Source organism: Maylandia zebra, linkage group LG23 (genome assembly GCF_041146795.1).
Source record: "Maylandia zebra isolate NMK-2024a linkage group LG23, Mzebra_GT3a, whole genome shotgun sequence".
In the NCBI taxonomy this organism is placed as follows: Eukaryota; Metazoa; Chordata; class Actinopteri; order Cichliformes; family Cichlidae; genus Maylandia; species Maylandia zebra.
Genome location: NC_135188.1, coordinates 2,128,940 through 2,152,742, shown reverse-complemented (window position 1 = coordinate 2,152,742; position 23,803 = coordinate 2,128,940). Strand labels below are relative to the sequence as shown.

General features: G+C 45.2%; 1 protein-coding gene across 5 annotated transcripts; it reads right to left on the bottom strand.

Moving 5' to 3' along the window:
* Positions 1 to 59: 59 nt before the first annotated feature.
* On the bottom strand, positions 60 to 23,544 carry zfr2 (zinc finger RNA binding protein 2). Of its 5 annotated transcripts, none has more exons than XM_014411680.4 (19): positions 23,395 to 23,544; positions 18,414 to 18,660; positions 18,097 to 18,214; positions 16,735 to 16,962; positions 15,847 to 16,193; positions 14,131 to 14,319; positions 13,628 to 13,883; positions 12,219 to 12,406; positions 11,806 to 11,925; positions 11,122 to 11,267; positions 10,591 to 10,717; positions 10,283 to 10,485; positions 9,970 to 10,138; positions 7,604 to 7,778; positions 4,520 to 4,608; positions 3,026 to 3,121; positions 2,653 to 2,764; positions 2,430 to 2,527; positions 60 to 1,438 (listed from the first exon to the last, which is right to left on the bottom strand). In XM_014411680.4, the coding sequence occupies exons 1-19, from the start codon at positions 23,445 to 23,447 to the stop codon at positions 1,265 to 1,267; spliced, it is 3,135 nt and encodes a 1,044-aa protein (XP_014267166.2). In that variant the 5' UTR covers positions 23,448 to 23,544; the 3' UTR covers positions 60 to 1,264. The 5 variants fall into 5 exon arrangements, with proteins under 5 accessions (XP_014267166.2, XP_004555164.2, XP_004555165.2 ...); XM_004555107.5 differs by having other exon boundaries at positions 16,735 to 16,959; XM_004555108.5 differs by having other exon boundaries at positions 18,097 to 18,211.
* Between the last annotated feature and the right edge of the window lie 259 nt (positions 23,545 to 23,803).

Here is a 23,803-nt window from a genome sequence, read left to right as displayed (position 1 = left end):
GCAGTTTGAGACACAGCGACGCTTTTTATTACATCACAAGACAGAAAAAGCCCGAAGAGTGTTTTTTTCCTCTTTATTTTTAGTATCTCCCCTCAACTTTAGGCAACACTACAAAGACATTCAAATAATAGGACAGAGAGGTTCACGCTTCCCGTTTCAACAATACAAAAAACAGACCGCAGCATCCCTCGGAAATAAAATAAGCAAGTAGCATACTGTGATGCTGTTGGTAAATGAAGATAAAACTAAAAATGCGCATCAACTCTGAGCCAGAGGTGCGTAAAACGTCGGCTCCTTTGTCTCTGTGACATACCGCTCATCAAGATTCAAACCAGACAAAACCCATAATTGTTCCTCTTAATCAGTAATACATAACATGAGGCAGGCACAAGGAAGAAAGTCAAAAGGACTATAACGATTTAGTCATTTCAGTAAGTATTCAGTCTCATTTTCTCTCTTCTTCTAACCATACTCTGGAAGAAAAAAGATTACTAGGTAATATTATTTAAATTATACAATTATGGCTGCATACAGTGCTTCAGTCCCTCAGCATGCTACTGAACTGCACCAAGGAAGATTTCTCCCTTCAGAGGCAGATTAACTATCACCAGAGAAAGCCACCTTTGGTGGGCCGGTTATTTTAGACTTATTTGGAAACAGGGGGATTTTTTTTGTGTGTTACCCTTAAGCAAAGTAAAGATCACTTCATGTACTGTGCTCGCTCACTCTTATCTGACCTCCCTCACAGTTTCAAAGCTTCCTGCCCACTTTTCACAATCTTAGAAACCAGTTTCAGCAGCAAATATTCTGCACCAGTGTTAATTCAAGAGTCGGGATGATAAAACTGAACTCGCCCGAAGAGCAGCAGCGTCCAGCTTTTTCTTCACGGAGAAAAGCTGCAAATAAAGTTTAAGGTGCTGATGTTTAAACTGCACTGGAGGCTTTAACATCATAGCAAACAACACAACGGCACACAAATTAGTGGTGGTTCGTATACTGCGTGTAAAAAAAGGAGTTTACTCCCTTTATTCACTCCGCACACTGAAATCAGAAGGAATTGCAACCAATCGTCAGTCCCTTCCCTCCTTCCGAAGCTTCATCCCCCACAGTTTAAGGGTAGATGTGTAACATGTAGAGTCAAAGTTATATTTGTACGTGTATAGCTGCGTGTTAAGATTGTTTTTCGAGAAAAGAAAGAACGTTTAATGTTGTGACATTCTACCAGTCTCTAAACTAGTAAATGCCTCTGCTCCGGAGGCAGAGGTCAAGCACTCGCCGCCTCTTCCTTCTTGTCTTTTTTGCCTTCCCCCTCGCCTTCGCCCGTCTCGCTGACATCCCGTCGACGCTTGCGGTTACGTGCGCTGGCCTTGGATGCTGGCAGGGACTCCATGCCCAGGACCTTGTGGATCTGACGGAAAGCAAGCAGCCGCAGAGCATGCTGGGAACAGAGAGGATACAATCGATAGATAGACAAAGTTAAAGTGCTTACTAAGAGCCTCATACTATGAGAGATGCTTATACATAATTAACAGTGATAAAACAGAAAATTGAGTAAAAATTACGTTTAAAAAGTGAGACTGATACTGTGTGAGAGTCGTGCAAATTGCATTAATATATAATATGCACAATAAGAAAGCATGAAGGTATAATAGAGAAACACAGGTGTGTTCACCTGTCACAGAACGAGAAGTTATTAGTTTTACAGAGGATGTTATGAACAACTTCCTGAATGTTCTTTATGGCAGTGGGGTTGAACATGAGAAGTCTGAGCAGGAATGGGAATCCAGTACTCTACTTCCTTGGACTTATTAGCCTGCCTGCCTGTGAATCCTGCTCACTGGTTCCAGTTGTGCTACAATCAGTCGATTTCAGACGCATCAGAGGAGAAAAATATGGACATTACTTTTATTTTTACTGCACAAAGGGACGACAGCACAATGGCAAACTGAACCCAGGACAGAAACAACTGCATCGTACTGCTAACACACACAACGTTGGCTCTTTGCAAGCATCTGCACAGACGGCATGCTAACGCTAAGCTAGCCAAGAACCCAGAGTAAAAGCTGAGCGAACGCCGACCCCGGGCTGCAGCTCAGCTTCTACCTGTTGGTGTTGCTAAAGTAGAATCGCCATGGCGATCGCATTAAAGCGTCTTTGTGCTGGTTCTTATTTTTGCTTTACGTTTTCCCACCTAAATGCTAAGACAAAGGTCACACGTGTGTCCTCATTAGGACAGGGATTTGTGTTAATCTGCATGAATGATGAACGCAACGTCTTTTTGATATGTTGCTTAGCAACGGTGACTCTCAAAGCGGAGCGATAAGACAACGAGAAGGGACTGAATCAATATTGGAATCGGGTTCGCTAAATTCCCATCCCTACTTGTTAGTGCCTATGATGGTCTCAGGTGTACAGCTGTGTGTGGGTACCTGTGCACTGGCAGTGACGTCCTCTCTCGCTTGAAGTTCCATGCTTTCCAAAGCATCTGTTGGCTCCTTCTCACAGGGGTCCATCAGACCTGGTCCATCTGAGTGAAGGGAGGAGAAAGAGAGTTAATCGCTATTTTGTAGCAGCTCAAAGGGAAGCAAATGCGACTAAGTTCTGCACGTGGCATTCATCGACTGCTTTCCTTAGCGCGTGTGTGTGTGTGACCTGGCAGCAGGATGCCGGTGGAGATGCACTCCAGGACTCTGCGCATTGCCTCCCCTGGACTAAGTGGGCCTGTGGCACTGCTGATAACCTTCTCCACCAGCAGCTCCATCGCCTGGAAGAAGAAACAGTCAAATGGAAGAAGACATCACATGTCACGTGTATACTGTCGTACTGCCTGTCCATTAAACACCAGCTTAGGACATTTGAAACTATCGCCTCCCACACAGTCCAATCGAGTCTGACCGAGTTATGAATGCTCAGCATGCTTTGCATAATGTTCCTTCGTAGATCGACCAAGCAGACAAACAACAAGACAAATGAAAGAGAGAAAACCTCATCAATAAGCAAAAACAGGATAAACGAAGCCACTTACCCAGCAGGGGATCTTCCCCCAGGTGGGAACCCGCTGACATAAATCTCTCAACACCCGAATGATGATCACACAGGACTGCAGACCGTTGGCACGAGCCTCCAGAAACAAAGCAGACAAAAAAGCCTATGCAGTCATGTTCAAAAGGATGTCTGAGGATATAATAAAAATATCAGCTTCTAAATTATTTACATGCAACCTGAGATGGACAACAACGCGACATATTGCACAGTCATCACTTATTTAACAAAAAAAACTAAAAGCAATGACTCAGTAGATTGTAGAAACATATTTAGCTTCAATAAATAGAAGTGGTGGCTTTCTGTATGACTTTGTAAGTCTGCTGCGTGGGAATTTTTGGTGCAACGTATCTCGATGTTCGCTGGTCTGCAACGCTGCAAAGCTAAGCTCGTGTTCTCTCTGCAGAGAAGAAATGTTCTCGAAACAAGCCGTACCACACTTTTTCTAACTGTACGGTCATGAACGTTAACGTCTCACATGCTGAGTGAGGCCTGCAGAGTCTGAGGTGTGGCTTATGGGTTTTCTGCAATTTCTGAGCATTGTACGTCTGAATGCTTCCATTACAGTTCAGTTATCTCGGTAAAGCTCTGAATCGCAACAACAGCCTCTTGCAGCCGTTTGTAGAGAATCACCTTCCCTTCTTATACTGGACCAAGTGTACCTGTTCATCTGTCGCAGACACCGAGCGTGCTCAGACGCTGCACCCTGCATTTGTTTTTCTTTTCTTTCTGCAACTACAGCTGCTGTGATAAAGGAAGGATGGGACTTTTGCCCAAAGATACAGTCTGTCAAACCAAGAAAATGTCTCATCATGGTAAAGTTATCTGATTAAACAGAATTACTCCTGTGATGAAACAGAAACTAGAACACTTATCACTGCAGAGGAACAACACAGAGCGATGTGAAGCACCTGAGAAGTAACGAAACAGCAGCACAAACCACAGAGAGAGCAGCCAGTGGGCTGGCAGCATCTTCCTCTTACCAGAAACCACCGGTGAAACAAAATCTCACAATCTGTTTCACCAGCACCTTTATGAACATAGCTCAGAGATAACGGCATGTCATGGGAAAAGCCTGGGTGGCAGCCTCGCGTGCTTGAAAACAAAAACAGGCGATTCAATCCCGGCTCGTAGCTCCGCTCATGTGACCTCAGCAGCTTACAAACAGCGTGGGGAAACGTCTCACACACCTTGACCGCCGCAACCGGAAATGACCCAGACTTTGTTTCATGCACCGGCTCATCATGTGACGACTCACATGATTAACTGTGGATCAACGACTCTCAGAGGGGACCGCTCGGGAGCCGCTCGGATGACACGTGAAAATCTCTTCGCGAATCAAAAAATAAGTCCAACTGCCTTAATTTCAAACACTCACCACGGCCATAATCACTAAAAGCTGCTTTAAGTGTCTTTCATTTAACTGCACAGCTTATCAGAACAGTTAAAGGGAAACTGAACGTACACACACACATACCTGAAACCATTTAGCATGGCGCAGAGCAGCTAGATATTCCAGGCATTTCTTCTTATTCAGGAGATCAGGAGGATCCTTCTCAGCCACATCTGTAGGAGATAACGTACTGACTTCATGACTTACAGCCAAACCAGCGCAAAGCCCACATACTGACTGCACTACCTAAGTGTAGGTGTTGTATCTCTTGACGTACAGTCACTGATCAGAGATGTAAGAGTGAGAGTACCTCACAAGGAGAAACATTTCCATCAGTCCTTAAATTCTCTGGTTTGAAGTTGATGGATGAGAAAATGAATGAGGGGGAAAGATGAATGAGAAGGGAGGCATCGAATAAGAATACAGGCACGTGTAAACCAGGAGGAAATCCAAAGGATGCTTTTTACATGACGACTAATTCCCGCTCAGTTTAATGCCGACTTGTGTACGCTCACAGTCCGAGTGCTGCTGTCTTTGGTGAAACTCTGGTGGACTTTGAGGCATGGAGAATTAAAAAAACCTGTATGCTACAAAGCCCACCGAAGCTGGTTTTCCTCCCCCTGCACATACACTCATGCCACTTTATTAGGTATACCTCAGCAGTACTGCGCTGGACCCCTTTTGCTCAGCCGCGACTCTTCATAGCATAGATTGACTAATGTGCTGGAAACATTGCTACAGTTGCTGCAGATTATCAGGTGCACATTTACGAGGTGGCTCCCTTTGCACCACATCCTCAAGGTGCCCTACTTCTACTGCAATCTGATGGTTATGGAGGTTATTTGAGTACCATGCACTCGCTGTCATGTTCTGCTGAAAGCAGCAATCAAAGTGCGCCCACAAAATATCCCCTACCCCATTACACCACCAGCCTAATGGGGTGGGGGCGTAATGTGCACTGAGAGGTGCTCTTCTGCACACCGTGTTTTGGTTTTCGTTTGTTTTTTTAAATTTAGCGTTGGCTTCCTGTTAGCTCGAGGCAGTCTGGCCATTTCTCTGAGAACCCAGAGAACTGCTGAATCCCAGCAGATCAACACTTTGTGAAATGCCCAAACCAGTAAAACCATTTCCTGTTCAAAAGTCACTTAAGTCACCTGTCTTCCCCGTTCTTGAGTTTCTAAATATGATTGGCTAATTAGATATTTGTATCGTTGAGCAGCAGAAAAGGTGTACCTAATGAAGTGGCCAGTGAGTGTAATTCTGTCTCGCTACAATTACAAGAAAAAGAAAATATTTAAACACAAATCTGTGTCTTTCTTCGAGTCCTGATCAGACAGCGGTCTTATTATTCAGTAATATTAATAAGTATTAACAATCTTCCAAACTGAGGAAGTGAGAGAAACTGGCACAAAGTGAAAAACAGCAAAATCCAGTCAAAGTGCAGCACACTCCCACCAGTGATCACCAGACTTTTAGAAGTTTTCCATGATGGACTCGGAGCTGTGACTGCTGGATTTCCCCTGTTTGCCTTTGACGTTGGATGACTAACAAAAAGTTACTAAAAAAAAGTGTCTGATTATATCTTTTTGAACTTTTTAACTCAAACTTTAGTTTGGAAAGTTTATCATTCTGTAACAAATGTCTCAACTTTGGTTCCGCACTGCTTGGTTTCCTTTAATCTGTCCTAATTGTCTTTATAGCTAAGCAATCAAGCAGCCATAGGGACAAAAGTAAGGACTGTCACTTCACTTCATATTTTAGGACAATATCAACGTCAATAAGCAAACAACAACAACAACAAAAACAAGAAGATGAACGTAATTAGTTGTGGAGTGACGGAGCCTGTGTCTGTGGTGGATTTAGATCGTGAAGAAAGAAAAAGGACAAAAAAGGTGGAGAAATTTTGAGGACATTTTTAAGACTAGCCATCTAAAAATGACACATGGTGGTCTTCTCCAGAGCACTCCAGATGAGGTTACTGATGGCTGTAATGAAGTAATACTGGGGCTTTCCACACTTCCATGTTCACTAGAACTGTAGCAACAACAAAGGAGATTAGCTTTCTCACAGGGCAAATGCAGAACATAAAGCAAGCAACTTTTATTTTGAAGTCTACACTCGCATACCACCTCGAAAGACAGACCCACATTTATCACAGCTCTCAGAGTGGGAGCTCAGTGTCAGTGAACAGGAGGGCGATCCTCCTCTGAGAAGCTTCATAAAAGTGGGTGAACTTCTCAGTGGTATGTGTACTCCAGTGTGGCTTCAGACGAGCCTTCGGCTTGCCCAGGTCTGCTGATACAGAATCGGATGCACTGATCAACAAACCCAAACAAAAAAACAAAAGACAGCGGCCACAGAAAACATCTCTAACATGTTTTCCAAATGTGAAAAAACACATTGCAATGCTGACATTTACTGGAGCGGGTGGAGGAGTGTTTGCAACACAATGATCTTAGACAACTTTGTTGTTTTGTGGGGGGAAATAAATGCAACGCTTCGCTAATGTCAGCTTAAAATTCCTCGATCATTGTGAGGCGGCGAAAGGACACTCCAGCACCGTATCATCGATAATGCCACACGATGATGCAAGGATGAGACGCGAGGGAACGGGAAGTCGCTGGACCTCAAAATCCCCTCAGTGGTATCGTCGCAAAGACGGCGAGAGAAGCAGAACTGCACCGGTGTGTATACGTGAGGCTTTTTGTAAACGTTTATTTGAACCGTTTCCATCCTTGGGCATTATCTGGACAGCTCCCTGAAGGTTTTATCTGAGCATGTGTTCACAGGATAAACACACAGCTCAGTGGCACAGAAAGGTCGGAGAGCCCGGCTTTTGGTTCCCATGTTGTGGAAAAGAAATAAAGAAGTTGGGGACTATTGCAGCTGCAAAAATAAAAAATAAAAAAATGGGGAAATGAAAGGCGTGGGACAAATGAATGCGTGATTTAATTCTTATTTCAGGGGCTGAGAAAAGACAGAAAAAAGGAGAAATCTCGACTGTGGGCTTAGTTAAAAGTCCCACATGAATTCTTGTGTAATTTTTAAGCCTAAAAATTCAGGCTGCTATTGGGTGGAAAGGGAGGGGGCGGGGTCTCTATATATAAGTGTATTACACACATAGCCAACATTTGGTCGTCTGGTACTGAAAGCTTTGGCTTCTCTAACCTTTCTCAGCCGCTTTTCCTCCTGCCTGCTTGTCCTTCTCAGCAGCAGGGTCCTCCCTCATCAGCGGCGAGGTGAGAGATATGGTCACCTGCATTTTGGGCTCCTTGCTTGAAAATATCACGATGTTCGCCTCCTCGGGGTGAGCCTGCACCTCATACTGATCTTCAGAAAAAGTCTGCCGGTTAAAAGGACACTTGGGATTACTCACTACAGAGGAGAAGTGGCGTAGGGACAATGAATAGCCTTGTTTGGCAGTAATACAGGGACGGACTGAAATATTTTAACTCGACTTCTTTCTTTCTTTTTTGTCCCCTTCAAGACAATTTAGTTCCCTTATTTAGCTCAAAAGCTGTTCATCGACAGTAACTTTGTAGCCATAATGCTTATTAAAAGAAAGGGGCTGCTAAGGAAGAAAAGTCCCATCTCACTCTGTAGGGTTCAGGTGTCATAACCAGGCAGTAAGTCTAAAGATCAGTGAAAAGCACCTGCAGTCAAACACTCGTGGCAGCTACAGCAGGAGGAAGAAATGGTGAATAATTACAACACATCGCAACCTCGTTTCCTCTGTCTTGCGAACGTTACTCTGAAAGCAGCAACAATTTAAAAATGCACACTGGTCTTCCCGCTCGGCCTCTGGCAGCTCGGCCGTGAGCATGAAAGGACCTCCCCCAAAGCCACAAATCACACAGTATCCCCACAAAGTTGTGTCTCTGAAATTGAACGAATTGAAAGCTTTACTCTTTAACGCGACATTCGTTAAATTCTCGCTGCAAAGACGTTTTTAATTTCGTGCAGTCACGTTAAAAATAAAAGCACACTTTCTTTAGCTTATACAGCTTCACTTATCAGGACTTAATCTGGTCATTAGGTCTTAATTTAAACACAATCTCAGAATGACATCACATATTACTCAGTGTCAGTATTTATTTAACAAAACATTTATCCAAATGCAGAAGCTGTGCGTGGAAATCTTACTCCACCCTCGCTGCTTTCACAATAATTAGCCAAGTATGAAGCATTCATACGCGTCATCACAGTCCTCCCAGGAGCTCGAATACATTCATACGTCAAGACTCTACGGGCTTGAGTCAGCTTGTGAAATGTTAAAGTCTGTGTCAGTATAATTATAAGAAGACTGAGTGCAGGTTGCCAGGAGACTCTTATCTCTAAAATCTTTTTGCAACGCTGCGTCTGAGGAAACCACATGACTTGGAACGAATTATCTCAGAGGCGTTTGACCACAATGCACAGCACCGTGTTTGATGAAAACCAAACGTATCAGCGAAAGCCCCTCAAACCAGCTGTTAAACGCAGCTGATGATTTGGGCTTGTTTCGCAGCCACAGCACCCAGGAAACCATGAGGGCAGATATACGTCCCCACAAAGGTTTCTCAGATCAGCTGTCCTGTCCCTCCTTGCTGTCCCCAAACTGAGAGTGTGGGTGTTAATATTGTTTACGGTACTGTTACTTTCCTTCTTGGTTAAGATGTCTTTTTGTATTTTATTACAGTCTTTTAACTGGACCGCACCTCGGTCGGCTGTGTTGGATTGGCGCCGTCTGCCTGACCGCCAAAGCTTGCCCAAATATTGGAGTCGTGCAACAGGACAGTGACCCAAAGAGCAGAATGACCGACAAGAGAAGGTGCACAGACGTTAGCCTTAAGAGAGCTGTGCACAAACCTCAATGAGATGAAGCGATGCTGGAAAGACGAGTGAACCAAAATGCCTCTACAATGACGTAAAGGACTGACAGTCATACAGAAATGATTGAATCATAGGGTGTCCTACATGTTTCCACACTCTGCTTCTGCATTTTAATTTCATTTTTGTTAAACAGACGAACACGCAATGCACTACGACACGCTTTGTTGCTCATCCCTCTAAGGACACGAGGATTTTTATTACGTCCTGACAAGTATAACCGCGGCCCGGGTGTACTTTCCTCTTATCACGACTGTACGTGTGGATGACAAACTGCTCTTTTTTCTGGCTCTGGGGGACACGTGCATACAGTCACCTGCTCTGTACCTGATGAGCTGCAGTGGGATTGGTATTCGAGTTGCTAAAACCTCGTTTCCTCTTGTATAACAAAAACTATTACAAGTGAAAACTTCCGGTTTTCTGTCTTTTTCTTGCACAACCGTGAAACCTCAGGGTCCAGGCCTTATGACTAAAGTCATAAGTCAGTGATGACAAACAATAAAATATCCACAGCGCCTGATAACTCGACTGCATATCGAAATATTTCTGTTCTGCTTTTTAATCCCACATACAGTAACTGTCAAAATAACTCAGGATCAAAGTCCCACGCATCACAGAAAGATGAAACCGTTGCCTAAAGCGTGTCTTTTGTGAGATTTGCTTACCGCCAGCTCCTTTGGCAGCTGCTTGGCGATGCTCTTCAGTAATGAGATGGTGGGTTTCTTTGCAGTCAGCAGGATGAGCTCCACATTTCTGTCTCCGCGAAGCAGCAAGCCTTTGGCCAGGATTCCCACCCTCATCACGCCTTTCAGCAGCCGGGCCGGGCTCTCGGTCCTGCCAGGCAGACACACAGACACAGGCTTTGATTTGTTTCTGTTCTTCTGCTTTGGGAACTATTAGAAACGCGCAGCACGTAAAATAAATAAATAAATAAAAATCACATGCTGGATAAATGGGAATTATCTGCCAGGTTTTTACCCTTTTTCATCTCCTCCTTCAGCAGCACCATCATCAGTCAGTGCTTCCTTCTCCAGCAGAGAGTCTGACACCAGTTTCAGGGCTCTCTCCGAGTGGGAGACGATCCTCTGAACAGCCTGCAGCTCCTCTTCCACTGGGTAAATAGTGGAGTGCTTGGCCATGATGTGGCGGTCGTCGAGCGAGTCAGGACGACGCACACAAGACTGAAGCGAGACGGGAGGAGGAAGTGGAATCAGATCTTGTTTTTCTTGTTGTTGTTGTTTTTCCAGGTAACAGATGAACAAGAAAGATGCTGTTTCAATGCTCACCAGTAGAGGGGGCACTGGCATCCCGGGGCGGCTCATCAGAGGTGGAGGTGCCATCCTGCGTCTCTGCTCCCCCCAGTACATCTGCTCCTCCTCCACTCTCCTCCAGTACAAGTCCTCCTCATATCGCCTGCAGGAGGAGGAAAGGATTCGAATGCCATTCGTCAAGAATAATTTTTTCCAGCGGACAGAGGCGCACGCTCTGTCTGCCATTAATAATACATCAGACTTATAAAAAGTCCTGCACCAAAATCTAGAGCATCGCCTAAGATTCAGCTGAAGTGAACCTGAGAATGTGAACAGGGAACTTTTTAATCGGGTGAAACGATGAAATCTGAAAAAGTCTGATTTCACTGTAACGTTTCTCTGGGGGTCAGTGATATCAGAAACTTAATACGAGTGTAAAAATAAGATGAAAAAATTACATTTTTCCACGCATTCATGCAAATCTGCCAGTCAGCTACTCAAATTTGGCACATCCTCTTTGGTTTTACCTGTACGCGTGCCCCCCCCAGGCTAACGTCTGACTCTGACCTCATCTCCATGTGCCAGCGCTGCTCGTCATCTCTCTGCCGCTTCAGCACCGCCTTCTGCTTCTGCTTCTTCAGCTTGCTCTCCTGCAGCTTCCTGGCCCGGTTACTGGGTTTGATCTCCACAGGAAGCTCCGGGTTCACTTTCTTCTACAGAGGGACAGAAAACATGTGATGAACATGTTCTCTTCTACTCTGTCTCTTCACAGATTACCCGACAGCGTTTTTCTTTCCATTTCAAGTTTCCATAACGGACTTAAACCTCCGTTTGGTTCTGGACAGCTGAGATGGAACGACTCCGCTTAGAACCAGATTTCATACAAATACATTTGAAAATGATCCTCATTTGATTTCATACCTCAGCGCTCTCTCTTTAGCACCACCCCATGTCCACTTTGTAAACGACGGTCCGTTATAATAGCAGAGACAGCAGGGTATGCTACTTTGTGGCTGACAAGATTAGATTACAGTTTCGCTCAGTCGGAATCCATCACATCATATTTGGTGCTCAAAAACATCCATAAAGAAAATTCCCTGGCATATCTCAGCGGAGCTGGTTGGGAATCACAGCTAAACTGTCATTTAAGCGTGTGCTATTACTTCACAACAGACACATGGTTTCAGTGAGGATTGTCAAACTCTGTTCCAGAATATGCAGCTTTGGCTCAGCAATGCTCTTCATTTCTACCTTGTATTGCAGCCTGTGCCTTCTTCCCTTCAGGTGCATGTCTTTCGCGTTGGGGTCATTGAAGCTGCACTCGCACAGTTTACAGTGGAATCGAATCACTTTTCCATCATCATTACGAACCTGAAAACGAAGAGAACTGGCATGAGTTTGAAACAGTAATGAAACCTTTATAAATGCAGCTCATAACAACGGGAAATGACGTGTAATGTTGTCACAATTAGGCTCCATGTCAGTCCTGATAACTGCTACAACAATCACCTTCACTAATATTAGAGATCTCTTGGTTAACCCGAATGCTGCTGTGTCCCATGATGACTGGAAACTGCCGGCAGGATAAAGCTGGTAAATATAACCTCAGCATTTCACAGCTGCCGTCCGTCACTGGACTGCCATCAAACCCTTTTGCCGCCTACCTCTTCTACATAGTCGTGTCCCACTGGCTGGATGTCTCCCTGGCCTCCAGCTCTGTCTCCATCCTCATCCTCGCTCTGCGGTTCCATCTTCTGGACTGACGGCTGCGCAGGCTCCTCGACCTTGGCTGCAGCCACCACCACCGGCGCCGCTGCTGCTGCTGCAGCTGCAGTGCTGGCTGGCTTATTGGCTGTGAAGCAGGGCAAATGTTAACACTTTCAGGAGGTCGCTGAAGGCATACTCGAGGCTCGTTTAATGGAAGACGCAGCTCTTCTACTTCCAGTTTGATCCCCAAGTTTAACAACAGTTTCACAACTACAGGAATTACTAAGAAAGGATATCCAAGAAGCAAGCGTTAAATGAAACGGCTATGGAGAGATACACGACTGACTAATAAACACTAAACATCGTTCAATGTGAACTAATTTAACGCAACCACAAAGAGAACACAGAATTATCCTTTTCTGTCCTTGCAGGTGACATTTCTCTGCAAACCGTTAAAGAGCTGTTAAATCTTCCTCATCTTATCGTTTTTATTCTCATCGTTTATTTTTACAGGTTCTAGTCATCGTATTGTTTGCATAGCGTGCCTTTGTCATGTGCGCAGCGCTGTGCGCCGTCTAAGTCAAGTTGCTTAAAACAAATAGTCCCCACAGCTGCATGAATAGACTGCACTTCATTTTACTGATTTATAGAAACTAAACACTACAGTTGCAGCTGCACTGCAAACGTGTTCAGTGTGAAATTGCATTTCAGTTTATTTTGTTTACGCTGGTACGATCTGCCTGCAGAGAGGAGACCACCCTGACCTATGGCTCCTGGTGCGATGTTGGTTTTTAGTTCTAGTTTTATTTTAGTTGATTTTATCTTATTTGTAAATAAAGCGCTGTTTTAATTTTTATGTATTATGTGTTTTATTTAATGCCGTCAGCGTTAATCTCGTTAAAATGACGTTAACACCATAACTGCATTAAAGCGGCAAATCTCCGTTAGCGAGTTAGCGCGGATCGCCCCATGCGTGGGGCTGCACGGCGTCAACGCCTTAGCACGGTTAGCTCGTTGACGGCGTGCAGCACTAGTTTTATTTTTTACTGTTTTGTTTTATTCTGTCGGTCTTAACGTATTTCCTGTAGAGCTCGTTGGTCCTGTGCTGGGGTGTTAAAGTAATAAAGATGGATCAGATATGCTGTCGATGAAGAGGCGCTACTTAGATCATCTGTGAAATCACCCAAAACATAAATATAGATTTAAACCAGACAAACCTGCTAAAGCAAATGTTTTTCCTTTGAATTATTTTTATTATGGTTGTTGTTATTATTATCATTCTTAAGGTAAGTGTGCACTGTTCATCTGAATTAGTGAACACTGAATATTAAAGATCCAACATTTTATAACAGCTGAACAAACTTACAAATGACAGTTATTCTGGAAGGCGGGGGCTTCTTGACTGGTGTTGCTGTTTTAGCCGTGCTGTTTGCAGCCACCGGTTTGGGAGCTGCAGCAGGAGTTGCAGTGGTCGATGCAGAAGTGGAGGAGGACAAGGAGGAGGAGGAGGAGGGGACTGAAGGCTTCCCGGCTGTCGTGGTTGTGACAACTGGAGTAGAATTCACTAACACTGGCTCAGTGGAAGGTATAGGTTTCCCCAGCTTGGTGTGAAGTTTCACCACCTTTCCGAGGTCGACAAAGACAGACACAAGGAGACAGACCCATTTAAGGCTGCTGATACTTAATCCCACCCCAAATCCCTCTGGGAGGTTTTGTTCCAGGACTTGGCAGGTCAAGTGGAACATCACATGTGTACGCCACAGTCACGATCACTACTGAAAGCATGTCAGCTGCTTATTTTATTCCTTTAATAACAGCAAATATGGACAGACAGAAAGATGGGGAGAAAAGCCCCACAGGGATGCGTACCTTCTGATGTTTGGACCCACGGATATGAGCAGCATAAGCATCCACTCCTGTGCAGGAGACGTCACATAACTCACAGCGTAACTGCGTCTGGACCCCTCTGGGGCCGTTGCTGGGCCCCGTCTGCCCTCCAGACTTTAGGGCTGCTTCCTTTTTCTTGTGCTTCTGGCCCTCCAGATGCTCCCGGTACGTCTAATGCAGTAAATAAAGATGAAGCCAGTCAACAACACGAAGCATCTAAAACAGTCGTGGACGCTTTCATTGATATACACCTTTGAAGCAAACGCTAATATTCTAACGTCTTTTTTTGCTTGTATTTTAGTGATTTAATACAAGGCATTATATAAATTAGAATTACCGTAATTGTCGGGCTATAAGCCGCTACTTTTTGCACAAGCCTTGAAGCTTTTAGTCAGGTGCGGCTTTTCTATGGATTGTCCGTGATTTTTGTCATATCGTAAGATGATTTGTTTTGTTTGTTCCGCTGTTGTACGGCACTACGTTGCCTGGCGGAAGGATCGGGGTTCAAGAGTGGTATGTTGGTCACATGTCCATCCGCCAGGCAACGTAGTGCCGTACGAAGTAGCGCGAAAAACAAACTTCAAAGTAGCGCTACGCGTTCAGCGGGAGGCCTGGATGACGAGCGGCAATAAACTTGCGAAAAGCAAGTTATGCTCAACTCCACCGGTGGAATCTGACAGCGTGGAAAAGTGTGAAAACATCCACGATCACCAACGGGTTTCGAAGGGCTGGACTGCTGCATGATGGAGAGGAGGACACCGCCACGGCCCTTCAGAGGGTGTTCGACTCTGACACTGACAACGAGGATTTGTTTGGTTTTGAAAGTGACAACGAAGGAGAGAAGCTGAGAGTGGATGACGAAGCCACCCTGAGCCTGTTCGTTTCCGACACTGGAGGAGAGGACTTTGGTGGTTTTAGTGCAGGAAGAAGAGAAAGATGGTGAGTGACTGACTTTTCTTCTTGTTAAAGCCGTGTCGCTGCACCTGAGCCTAAAAGGTAGTCCGAATCTATTTTTCTGGTGTGCTGTAGGTTATTGTTATGTACTACATTTGTTACTCATTTATGAAGCACAGTACATGTTTCGTACTTGTAATTACCGCTACTTGTACATATACCTAAAAAGTTATGCAAATATGTACCCATAACTTGTTTTTCAAAATATTAATAAAAGGGGTGTGTCTCCAAACAGCCATCTCTTTCCTGATTCGCTTTGTGCATATTCTCTTACATATGATGAGTCAACATTGAAACACCTGCGGCTTTTAGTCAGGTGCGGCTAATGTATGTACAAAACAGGATTTTCCCCTGATTTTAGCTTGTGCGGCTAATATTCGGGTGCGCTTTGTAGTCCGGGAAATACGGTAATAAGGTGCTCCTATTTGGCGCTGTGTTACTACTACACAACTTCACTGCTCAGCAGCCTCCGTAAGCTTGAACACTGGGACAGGAACATATTCTCTACTGGCCCTACTGGCGCTCCAGCTCACTGCAGACTTCCAGAGTAGCAGGAGGACATCTGTTACTAGCTTCAAGGTCCTTTATAAGAAGGCAGCAAAATATTCACGACAACAGCAGCAATAACTCATCTAATAGAGCCGTGCGGCCGCCGCAGATAACGTGTCGAAAATACTGAAAACACATCAGGGAAGCTTCAGAAACACAAAATTAAACATGTTTTCCTCATTTCTGATGGCCTACCTGAGGGCCTGCACAGCTGATCTTGCAAATGTCACAGTAATGAAGCTGCGGCTGCTTGGGAGGCCCTTTGGGCTTCTGCAGCTTGCTCTGGTGAAACGTGGGCTTTTTGTAGGCGTTTCCAGTCGGAGCGGTCACCATGTTGCTGCCCGAGTTACTCCAGGACGAGCTGGTCAGCTGCTTGGGTGGCGGCTGAACGGGGGCCTGCGGCTGCTGCGGCTGCTGCGGCTGCTGAGGTTGCTGTGACGGCTGCGGCTGCGGCTGGGACAGAGTCTGCTGGGGCGGCTGATAATAGGTGGGGGTGGATGCCGAGGTGTAGCCGACTGAATCATAACCAGAGTAGCTAATGCCTGAGGGGTGAGAGAGCAGAGAGAGGGACACGAAAGCAAGCAGGATATGGGTCAAACAGTCAGCAGTCATTCAGGAAATAAGCTGCATTCAGTTTCATCCACTCTGCTTTCACATCTGAGCTTCAGCTTTACAGATGTCAGTGATGTAACACATCATCCACCAATGAAAGGCAAAAATTTATTCACTGTAAAATCATTTAGTCTGAGTTTGCTTTCATTTGAATAATCTGTGTAACATTTACCGTGTTTCCCTGTCAGCTACATTAGCTTCTACCTCGCTTCTTGTTTTCCACATCCAACATGTCTGAGCTTCAGCTTTGATGAGTAATATCAGATTGTATGTAACTCAGCACGAATTAGCACGAGCCTGTGTGCAGTCACAGTTAAACGTGCAGCTAATTAAACAGGTTTTCTAGCTTTAGCCGATAGCTTATCGTTGTTCAGTTCTACCTGTAACAAAAACACATAAAAAGACATAACAACAAGTTGGCTGAAATGTTAGCAGCTTTAAAGCGCGTCTATAAACCGATGTTGACGTCACCTGAGTAGGAGGTGGCTGCGACGCTGGAGCTGAACGAGGAGCCGAGCGTGTACGACGAAACTGGCGTTAGAGGCTGCTGGACGCTCGTGGACACTGGGTAGATGTTGTAGCTGGTAGACACAGAGCTGGAGGGGGCGAGGGGTTTCAGTGCTGTCACCTGCCTCTGGGGGGGAGGCGGCTGGTTGTACACAGTGGAGGTGGCTGGACTGTAAGCACTCTTCACTCCTACTGATACAGAAAAATGCGACAGAATTGAGGGGTGAAGGAAAACAGAGGAGCAGCAGCACAGGTGGAGAGGAAGGACAGAGAGAGCTGAAGGATATGAGTCATAGAGTTCGTGTTCAAGAGAGTTTCTGGCAGAGCAGACAGGATCTTCATTTCACTAACAAATGAGTGGCAGAGACGTGCACACAGAGAACAGTGCAGACGTTTTAGGCACTTATCGGGCATAAGGCATTGTTCTGCATCACATCCGGCGTTTCATCTCTGTGCCACGCTCACAAAGAGTCAATCAATACATTTCTGCTTCAATGATTTCCAGGGACAAGGAACAAAATAAAGACAATAAAGCTGCCGAGGTTATCGGCAACTCGAAGGAGCTCAGGGGATGTATGTGAGCCATCGAAAGCTGCTATCTGGTTTTGAAGGACATTTATAGAAGGAAAAACAGCTTGTAGGGATCCGAAGATGCTGTTCATACGATCAATAACAGCTGCACCACCACAGCAGCATCCAGCAGTCATCAAAAGTCTAAAGGCTCGTGACATTTCTAGACTAAAGTATCACTGATGAGTCACAGGACGCTGCTCCCAATCGAGCCGCTGCACCGAAAATCGAACCAAAGAAGAAGCAGAACTCGCTCAGCTGCTGGACTTTATTCTTCCAAACTGAGAAACTGTGACTGATATCGACGTCTTATTTAAAAGGAAAACTGTAACAAGGGCATCAAGAGCTACGTTAGATCACAGCCTGACTCGTGTTTCTTGGACACAACATGCTATATTAAAAAAAATGACCACACTGGTCAACTTCCTGTACCAGTCAGTCTTTTCTTTTATTCACAGATCTTTGTTTCTTTATTCACTGAAACCAAATGAGGTTAAACTTCCACGCTGAACCTTTTTAATCGTGGAGAACGTAACAGGCTATGTGTCATGAAAAGTTCTCCCAGACGATGAATAGAGTTGAAAAAGTGAGAAATCATAGCAAAGAAAAATAATCACAGGTTCCCTGCAGGGAAGGCAAAGATGGTTTAAAATGAAATCAGCTGGTTTACATGCACCAACCTAATATTATTGTCCATAAGAAGCAGAAATCAACTCATTTTACACTGTTTGGACACTGGGAATGAAAAAGACTCACCAGTCTGGTAGTAACTCTCTGTAGGCGTCCTTTGAGCCGTTGCTATACTCGTCTGGTAGTACTGTTTATTGTCATAGGTAGTCACTGCAGCAGGACGCCCGTAATTGTAGTTGTCCTGCTGGTGTTCACAAGAGAGCATCCAACCCACACATATTAAAACTTGAGCAATGCAGACAATTTAATCGTGCACAGATTCTCTCTCAGGTTAAATCATCTGAATTCTAAAATTCCTCAAAACAAAACCTGCTTTGCAAAAATCCGGCATGCAAAATGAAACAGAAGAGCAGAAATCATAAGAGAAGCGCAAAGAAACTGACCGTGTCTGAGTATACCTGGTACGTCTGTGGGGTAGTGGTTGGCTGCGGGGGATCGGGCTGTCTGTAGGTGTAGTCCGGGGGCGCCTGGTGGCTTTGGTAGGCCGGGTAAGGGGCCGAGACCACAGGCCGGGCGGCCTGGACCGGAGCTGGAGAGTATGAGGCGGTCACAGCGTGAGCCACAGCCGGAGCCTGCTGGACGCTGTAACTCGCTGTGGAGGGATGGGAGTAAGCTGGTGGAGGCTGGGTACTGCAGGACGGGAGAGGGAAGAAAGGAAGACGCGACATTTAAATGACTCAAAACATTCTGACATATCTTGTCACACCCACGCTGTCAGGTATTTACCACAGGAACGTGACAAACCAAGTATTCAGTCCAAAATATCCTTGTTAGCTGAAGCACAGACCACAGAGGTGAGTCACTAACATCAACATCCGGTGCAAAAAGAAAACCGCTATCACTTATCTTAGTTATTTAAACTGCAGCCAAGAAACAGCAGGACTCATTAATAATATGCAAAAAGCACGGTCACGACCACAGTGGTGATAATTTTACTCAGTTTACTTTACATACATGCCTTTACATGTATGCATAAGCATGCACCTCACTGCGTTTGGCACCGCTTAAATGCTAAACTGCATTTTTGTTTTTGGAGTCAGCACGCTGTGCAGCACCAACAACGCTGAGATGAATTTAAACCGAAACGTTTATTACAGCAGAAATAAAGATGATAATCAAACACAGTTAAGAAGTAACTACAGAATACTTCTCATTGATGATTACAGTGAACAAACTAATCCGAGCGCTAACAGACTCAAAAGCCACCTGACGAAAAGCAAAGAATAATGATACACACCCTCACTGAAACCAGTGCGGTGAATAAATATGTAATTCATGATTTATTTATTCATTTTGCCTTTTTAGCTCATTGTTTCTCTTGCAGTAACACGGATATTGTGATGCATCCCTGTAGACCGAGCTGCAATGTCTGCATCGTGTTTTAGAAAATGAGAAAAGAGGAGCCGGGGAAACACCCTTCAACCTTGTTATGAGTGCTGACATTGCACAGCTGGTCCACCAGAGGGCACTGTGCAGCTGTTCTGCTGAATCTGGAGAGGCCACAAACAAGAAGCTGACTGAGAAGCGACAGAGAGAGTAAACAAGTGCTTGTTAATGAAAATCTGTTTATTACTGTGCACCTCAAAAAAAGAAAGAAAAAAAAGACAATTTTAGCTTTTTAAATCAAATATTAGTAACTAAAAATCCAATATTGGTCAGATTCTAGTATTATGACATCATATGGATATTAAGTCGTGGTGAAGAGGGAGCTGAGTGTAAAAGCGAAGCTCTCAATTTACCGGTCGATCTACGTCCCTACCCTCACCTATGGCCACGAGCTGTGGGTAGTGACCGAAAGAACGAGATCGCGGATACAAGCGGCAGAAATGAGCTTCCTCCGAAGGGTGGCTGGCCTCTCCCTTAGAGATAGGGTGAGAAGTTCGGCCATCCGGGAGGGGCTCAGAGTAGAGCAGCTGCTGCTCCACATCGAAAGGAGCCAGCTGAGGTGGTTCAGGCATCTGACAAGGATGCCTCCTGGGCGCCTCCTGGGGTTGGTTTTCGGGCATGTCCCACCGGGAGGAGGACTCGGGGCAGACCCAGGACACGCTGGAGAGATTATATCTCTCGGCTGGCCTGGGAACGCCTTGGTGTTCCCCCGGATAAGCTGGAGGAGGTGGCTGGGGAGAGGGAGGTCTGGGCCTCTTTGCTTAGGCTGCTGCCCCCGCCACTCGGCCTCGGATAAAGCGGATGAAGATGGATGGATATTGATTCTTAGCTCTTATCTCATCAGGTCCAGTCCAAAAAGGCTCGGCAGTGCCTGTACCACCTCCGACAACTGAGGAAGTTCAGGATCTCTCCAGTGATCCTCAGGACTTTCTATGCAAGTGCTGTGGAGAGCATCCTCACACAGAGCATCGCATCCTGGTTTGGGAACCAAAAAGCTCTTCAGAGAGTGACCCGTACGGCACACTGCTGCAGGACTGCTCTCCCCTCCCTTCAGGACACCTACACCAGGAGATGCTGAACTACAGCAGCTCAGCTATTGAAGGACCCGTCCCATCCCGGCAACAGGCAGAAGGTTCTGCGCCATCCGGAGGAGCTTCTATCCTCAAGCCATCCAGGTCCTAAACCAGAACATGCCCCCCACCCCCCCTCAGCATCCATAAGTGACTGAGACAGCACTTACTCCTCTAACACACCCCAGCCTGACTCTTCTAGACACTTTAACACCCACTTGCACAATGTACATTTTTCAGATTTTCAAATGTAAATTTCCAGATTTTTTAAAATTATTTATTTAATTCATTTAATGTACATAATTCATTTACTTACTGCACATAATGTCCTCCTGTATATATTCACTAAATGTATATAATGTCCTTCTCTCCTTTTGCACAGTCGAGGAGCGCGTCAGGATCCACTTCACTGCATGTTGTACTCCTATAACTATGAATGTGGCAAATAAAGAATCTTGAATCTGTATCATTACCAATCACTTTAAAATACATGCATGGCTGCTCAGCATGTTTGCATGTTTTTGAAGGCACAGTAATTATAGGCAATGACATCAGTGACTCCAGCTGACAGCCTTCAGTGTCAGTCTGGACGAGAACATTAGTGGGCTTAAATTAAATGATGCCTTAAAGGCAGAGGTGTCACATTCATTGTCACTAATGGTCACACAGAGGACCTGAGCAACAGTGACATATTTATACAGTTCACTGATATTTTTATGTTATAAATAAATCCAGGCAAAGTAATGAATTTTTAATGTTGTTCTGCAGATTTGTCTGCAAGTCTTATGCAGCCTGTGGAGAAGGTTTCATATAACGCAAAAACATTCATGAGGCGGATTAACTGTGCAGTACAGAAACTGGATGTACACTAAAGTACAGCCAGCCTTTCCTGCTCCAAACGATGCGACTAGTTTAGGAAAAGACTCACAGCGCTGCAGCTGCACGCATCCGTCTGTCACGCCTTATCTTTGTTTGTTTGGGGTTCAAACTTCAAACCAGCCATGTGAATTATATTCTTTGAAAATACAGCAAACAGATACACAGCACTCTCTGTGCAAACAGTCCATCTCCCACGTCAGTGGAAACTTTGCTTTCGCTGCAGTCAAAGCTCCACTCAAACCCGACCTGCACTTCCCTGGAAATGTAGCTACATGCTGTGCAAACAATGGCCAATTTCTCCTGTGCATCTCCAGCTACGTTTCACTGCAGTTTGTTTTATTTATCAGTGAGAGAATATCAATTAACACCTTAGTATAAGGAATAGTAATCATAGTCGCAACATAGGGACTCGACATAGGGACATAGGGATGTCAACAAACTCCTGGAGGGAGATTGCAGAAACTACCGGAATGACTGTGAGGGAACGCACAAAGAAGTGTAAAAAACTTCCCAGGACTTGGGAAGTAAGAAAGTCCCAGCCTTTCATTTGTTTGTTTCAGGGCTGGCACTGAAACCACACACAAGCACAAATGTGTGGAGGGTCACGCCGTGGGCTCTGCAAAGATTCAGCTGTTAGTCAGCTTGTTAGATTGCACAAGCTGTGGAAGCACGCCTGTCTATTTAGTCTCGCATGGGTGCAAGGTTCACGACACACAGCTACGACCTAAATTATGAAGCAGCTAAAGTAACGGGTGGGCCAGATTAAAATCTGTGAAGAGCAGGATTTGGTCCAGCTCGTAAGGTCACAAAAGAGCACACGTGTAAATCTATAGCACGATTTTAATTAAAAGTACAAAACAAAAGCTCTGTGTGTTTCTTGACAGAGGAATTCCTGACAGCCCTTCAAACAGGTTTCAACACAGCCAAAAGAAAACTGCTGCAAGCTCAGTTTATTTAGTGAAACTTTAAAAAATGTCTGCACGTCAAATGGTCTGAATCAACCGACTTCTGCCAGAAATTTAGAGAAAACTTTAAAGAACATCACACCATGTGCTCCCACAGATTTCCCCAAAAATGATTGGGAACCCAACTCGGTGTCTTTAGTCGGGCACGACACTGCTGCCCTAAATCCAGGTCAAAATATTCGGAGACTCCTCTCGGCCTGTGAGTGTGCTGTAGATGTTTGGATCACTGCCCTGACGTGATGAAGAGCATAGTGAACTGGTAACTCCTGCCTATAACCAGTTTATCAGCACAGATGTGGTGTGCAGCATAAGGTTAAATACTGCATATTTTATCAGTGCTGGTGGCAGAGAATGACAGGGGTGAATTTTAATACAGGTATAAAAGGCACAAAGAGGCCGCAGAGGAAAGCAGTCCGGTTTGTCAGGTTTGTTGGCTTAATGCAGCACAACAGACAAGGCATGAAAACCTTCACAGTTCACTAACCGCAGGATGATGGCTCCATCACATCACTAATTGATTACCTGTCAAATTCAAAGGCTAAATTAAGCAGGCAAACTTAGCCAAATTATGCAAATGCTGCTGCTGCTTTTCCGAGGGCCTCTTTGCTCTGTATGGCTGCATGTCAGAGAAGTCAGAGAATGACGTTTGGGGATACAAGACCGTCAGTGGTGTCAGATCAGAGTTGGCCCTCTTTAATCCTAAACGCCGGCCAAAATCTAACCCGTCACAGCTGCAGCCAGCTCGGTTTCGTTACCCGGCTAAAACACTTCTTTCTACTGACCCCGTTTAATTATGTTACAGCACAGAAAGTGTTGAAGCATCGAACCAACTGGTGCAGCTGTATAGCGCTGTGGTTCACCTAATGTCAAGCTGCAAGCGCTGGCCTGCGATCTCGGCCAGCTAATGTTAGCTAACCGAACCAAGCGGGTCAAGCTAGCCGTGTATCCCTGCGCTGCCACGCAGCGAAACCCCACGGGTGACCGTGTCTCCGCCGATACACCTCGGCAGCTGACACCTGCGGCTCAACGCGCTCGCTGACACCAACCCACGTCACATGAATTACCTGTACTGCGGACCGGCACCATGTGTGAAGCCGAAATAGTTGCTTGCAGCCATCTTGGCATCTCCGGTACAGTACAGTGTGCTGACAAACAGCAGCGGAGCGGTGACACCGAAACTCAAGATAGTTCCCCCCCTCGACTGCTGCTAACGGTCACATACCGGAACTGGATCGGAAAGACACGAAACGGTTACAAACAGGGAGCTTTCAGCGAGGAACTCCGTGTGCGCCATGTAAAGTCTGCGGTCAGTGTATAATTTCTATATATATATGATATCCTTGTTAATATATATAGATTTTCATAACTTCTCCACTCAATCGCTACACGCATGCGCACTAACCCCCCCCCCGCTGAGATTAAAAATAATCCTTCTTCTTCTCATTATTATTATTATTATTATTATTATTATTA

What these genes read in the sequence shown, in the direction of transcription:
- zfr2 (XM_014411680.4), bottom strand. Translation starts at nt 23,447, where the DNA reads ATGGCTGCAAGCAACTATTTCGGCTTCACACATGGTGCCGGTCCGCAG. An exon ending in AGAGAGTTACTACCAGACTG is followed by an intron (nt 16,963 to 18,096) that starts GTGAGTCTTTTT and finishes TTTCTGTATCAG; the next exon opens with TAGGAGTGAAGAGTGCTTAC. An exon ending in GTGGGTCCAAACATCAGAAG is followed by an intron (nt 13,884 to 14,130) that starts GTACGCATCCCT and finishes GACCTCGGAAAG; the next exon opens with GTGGTGAAACTTCACACCAA.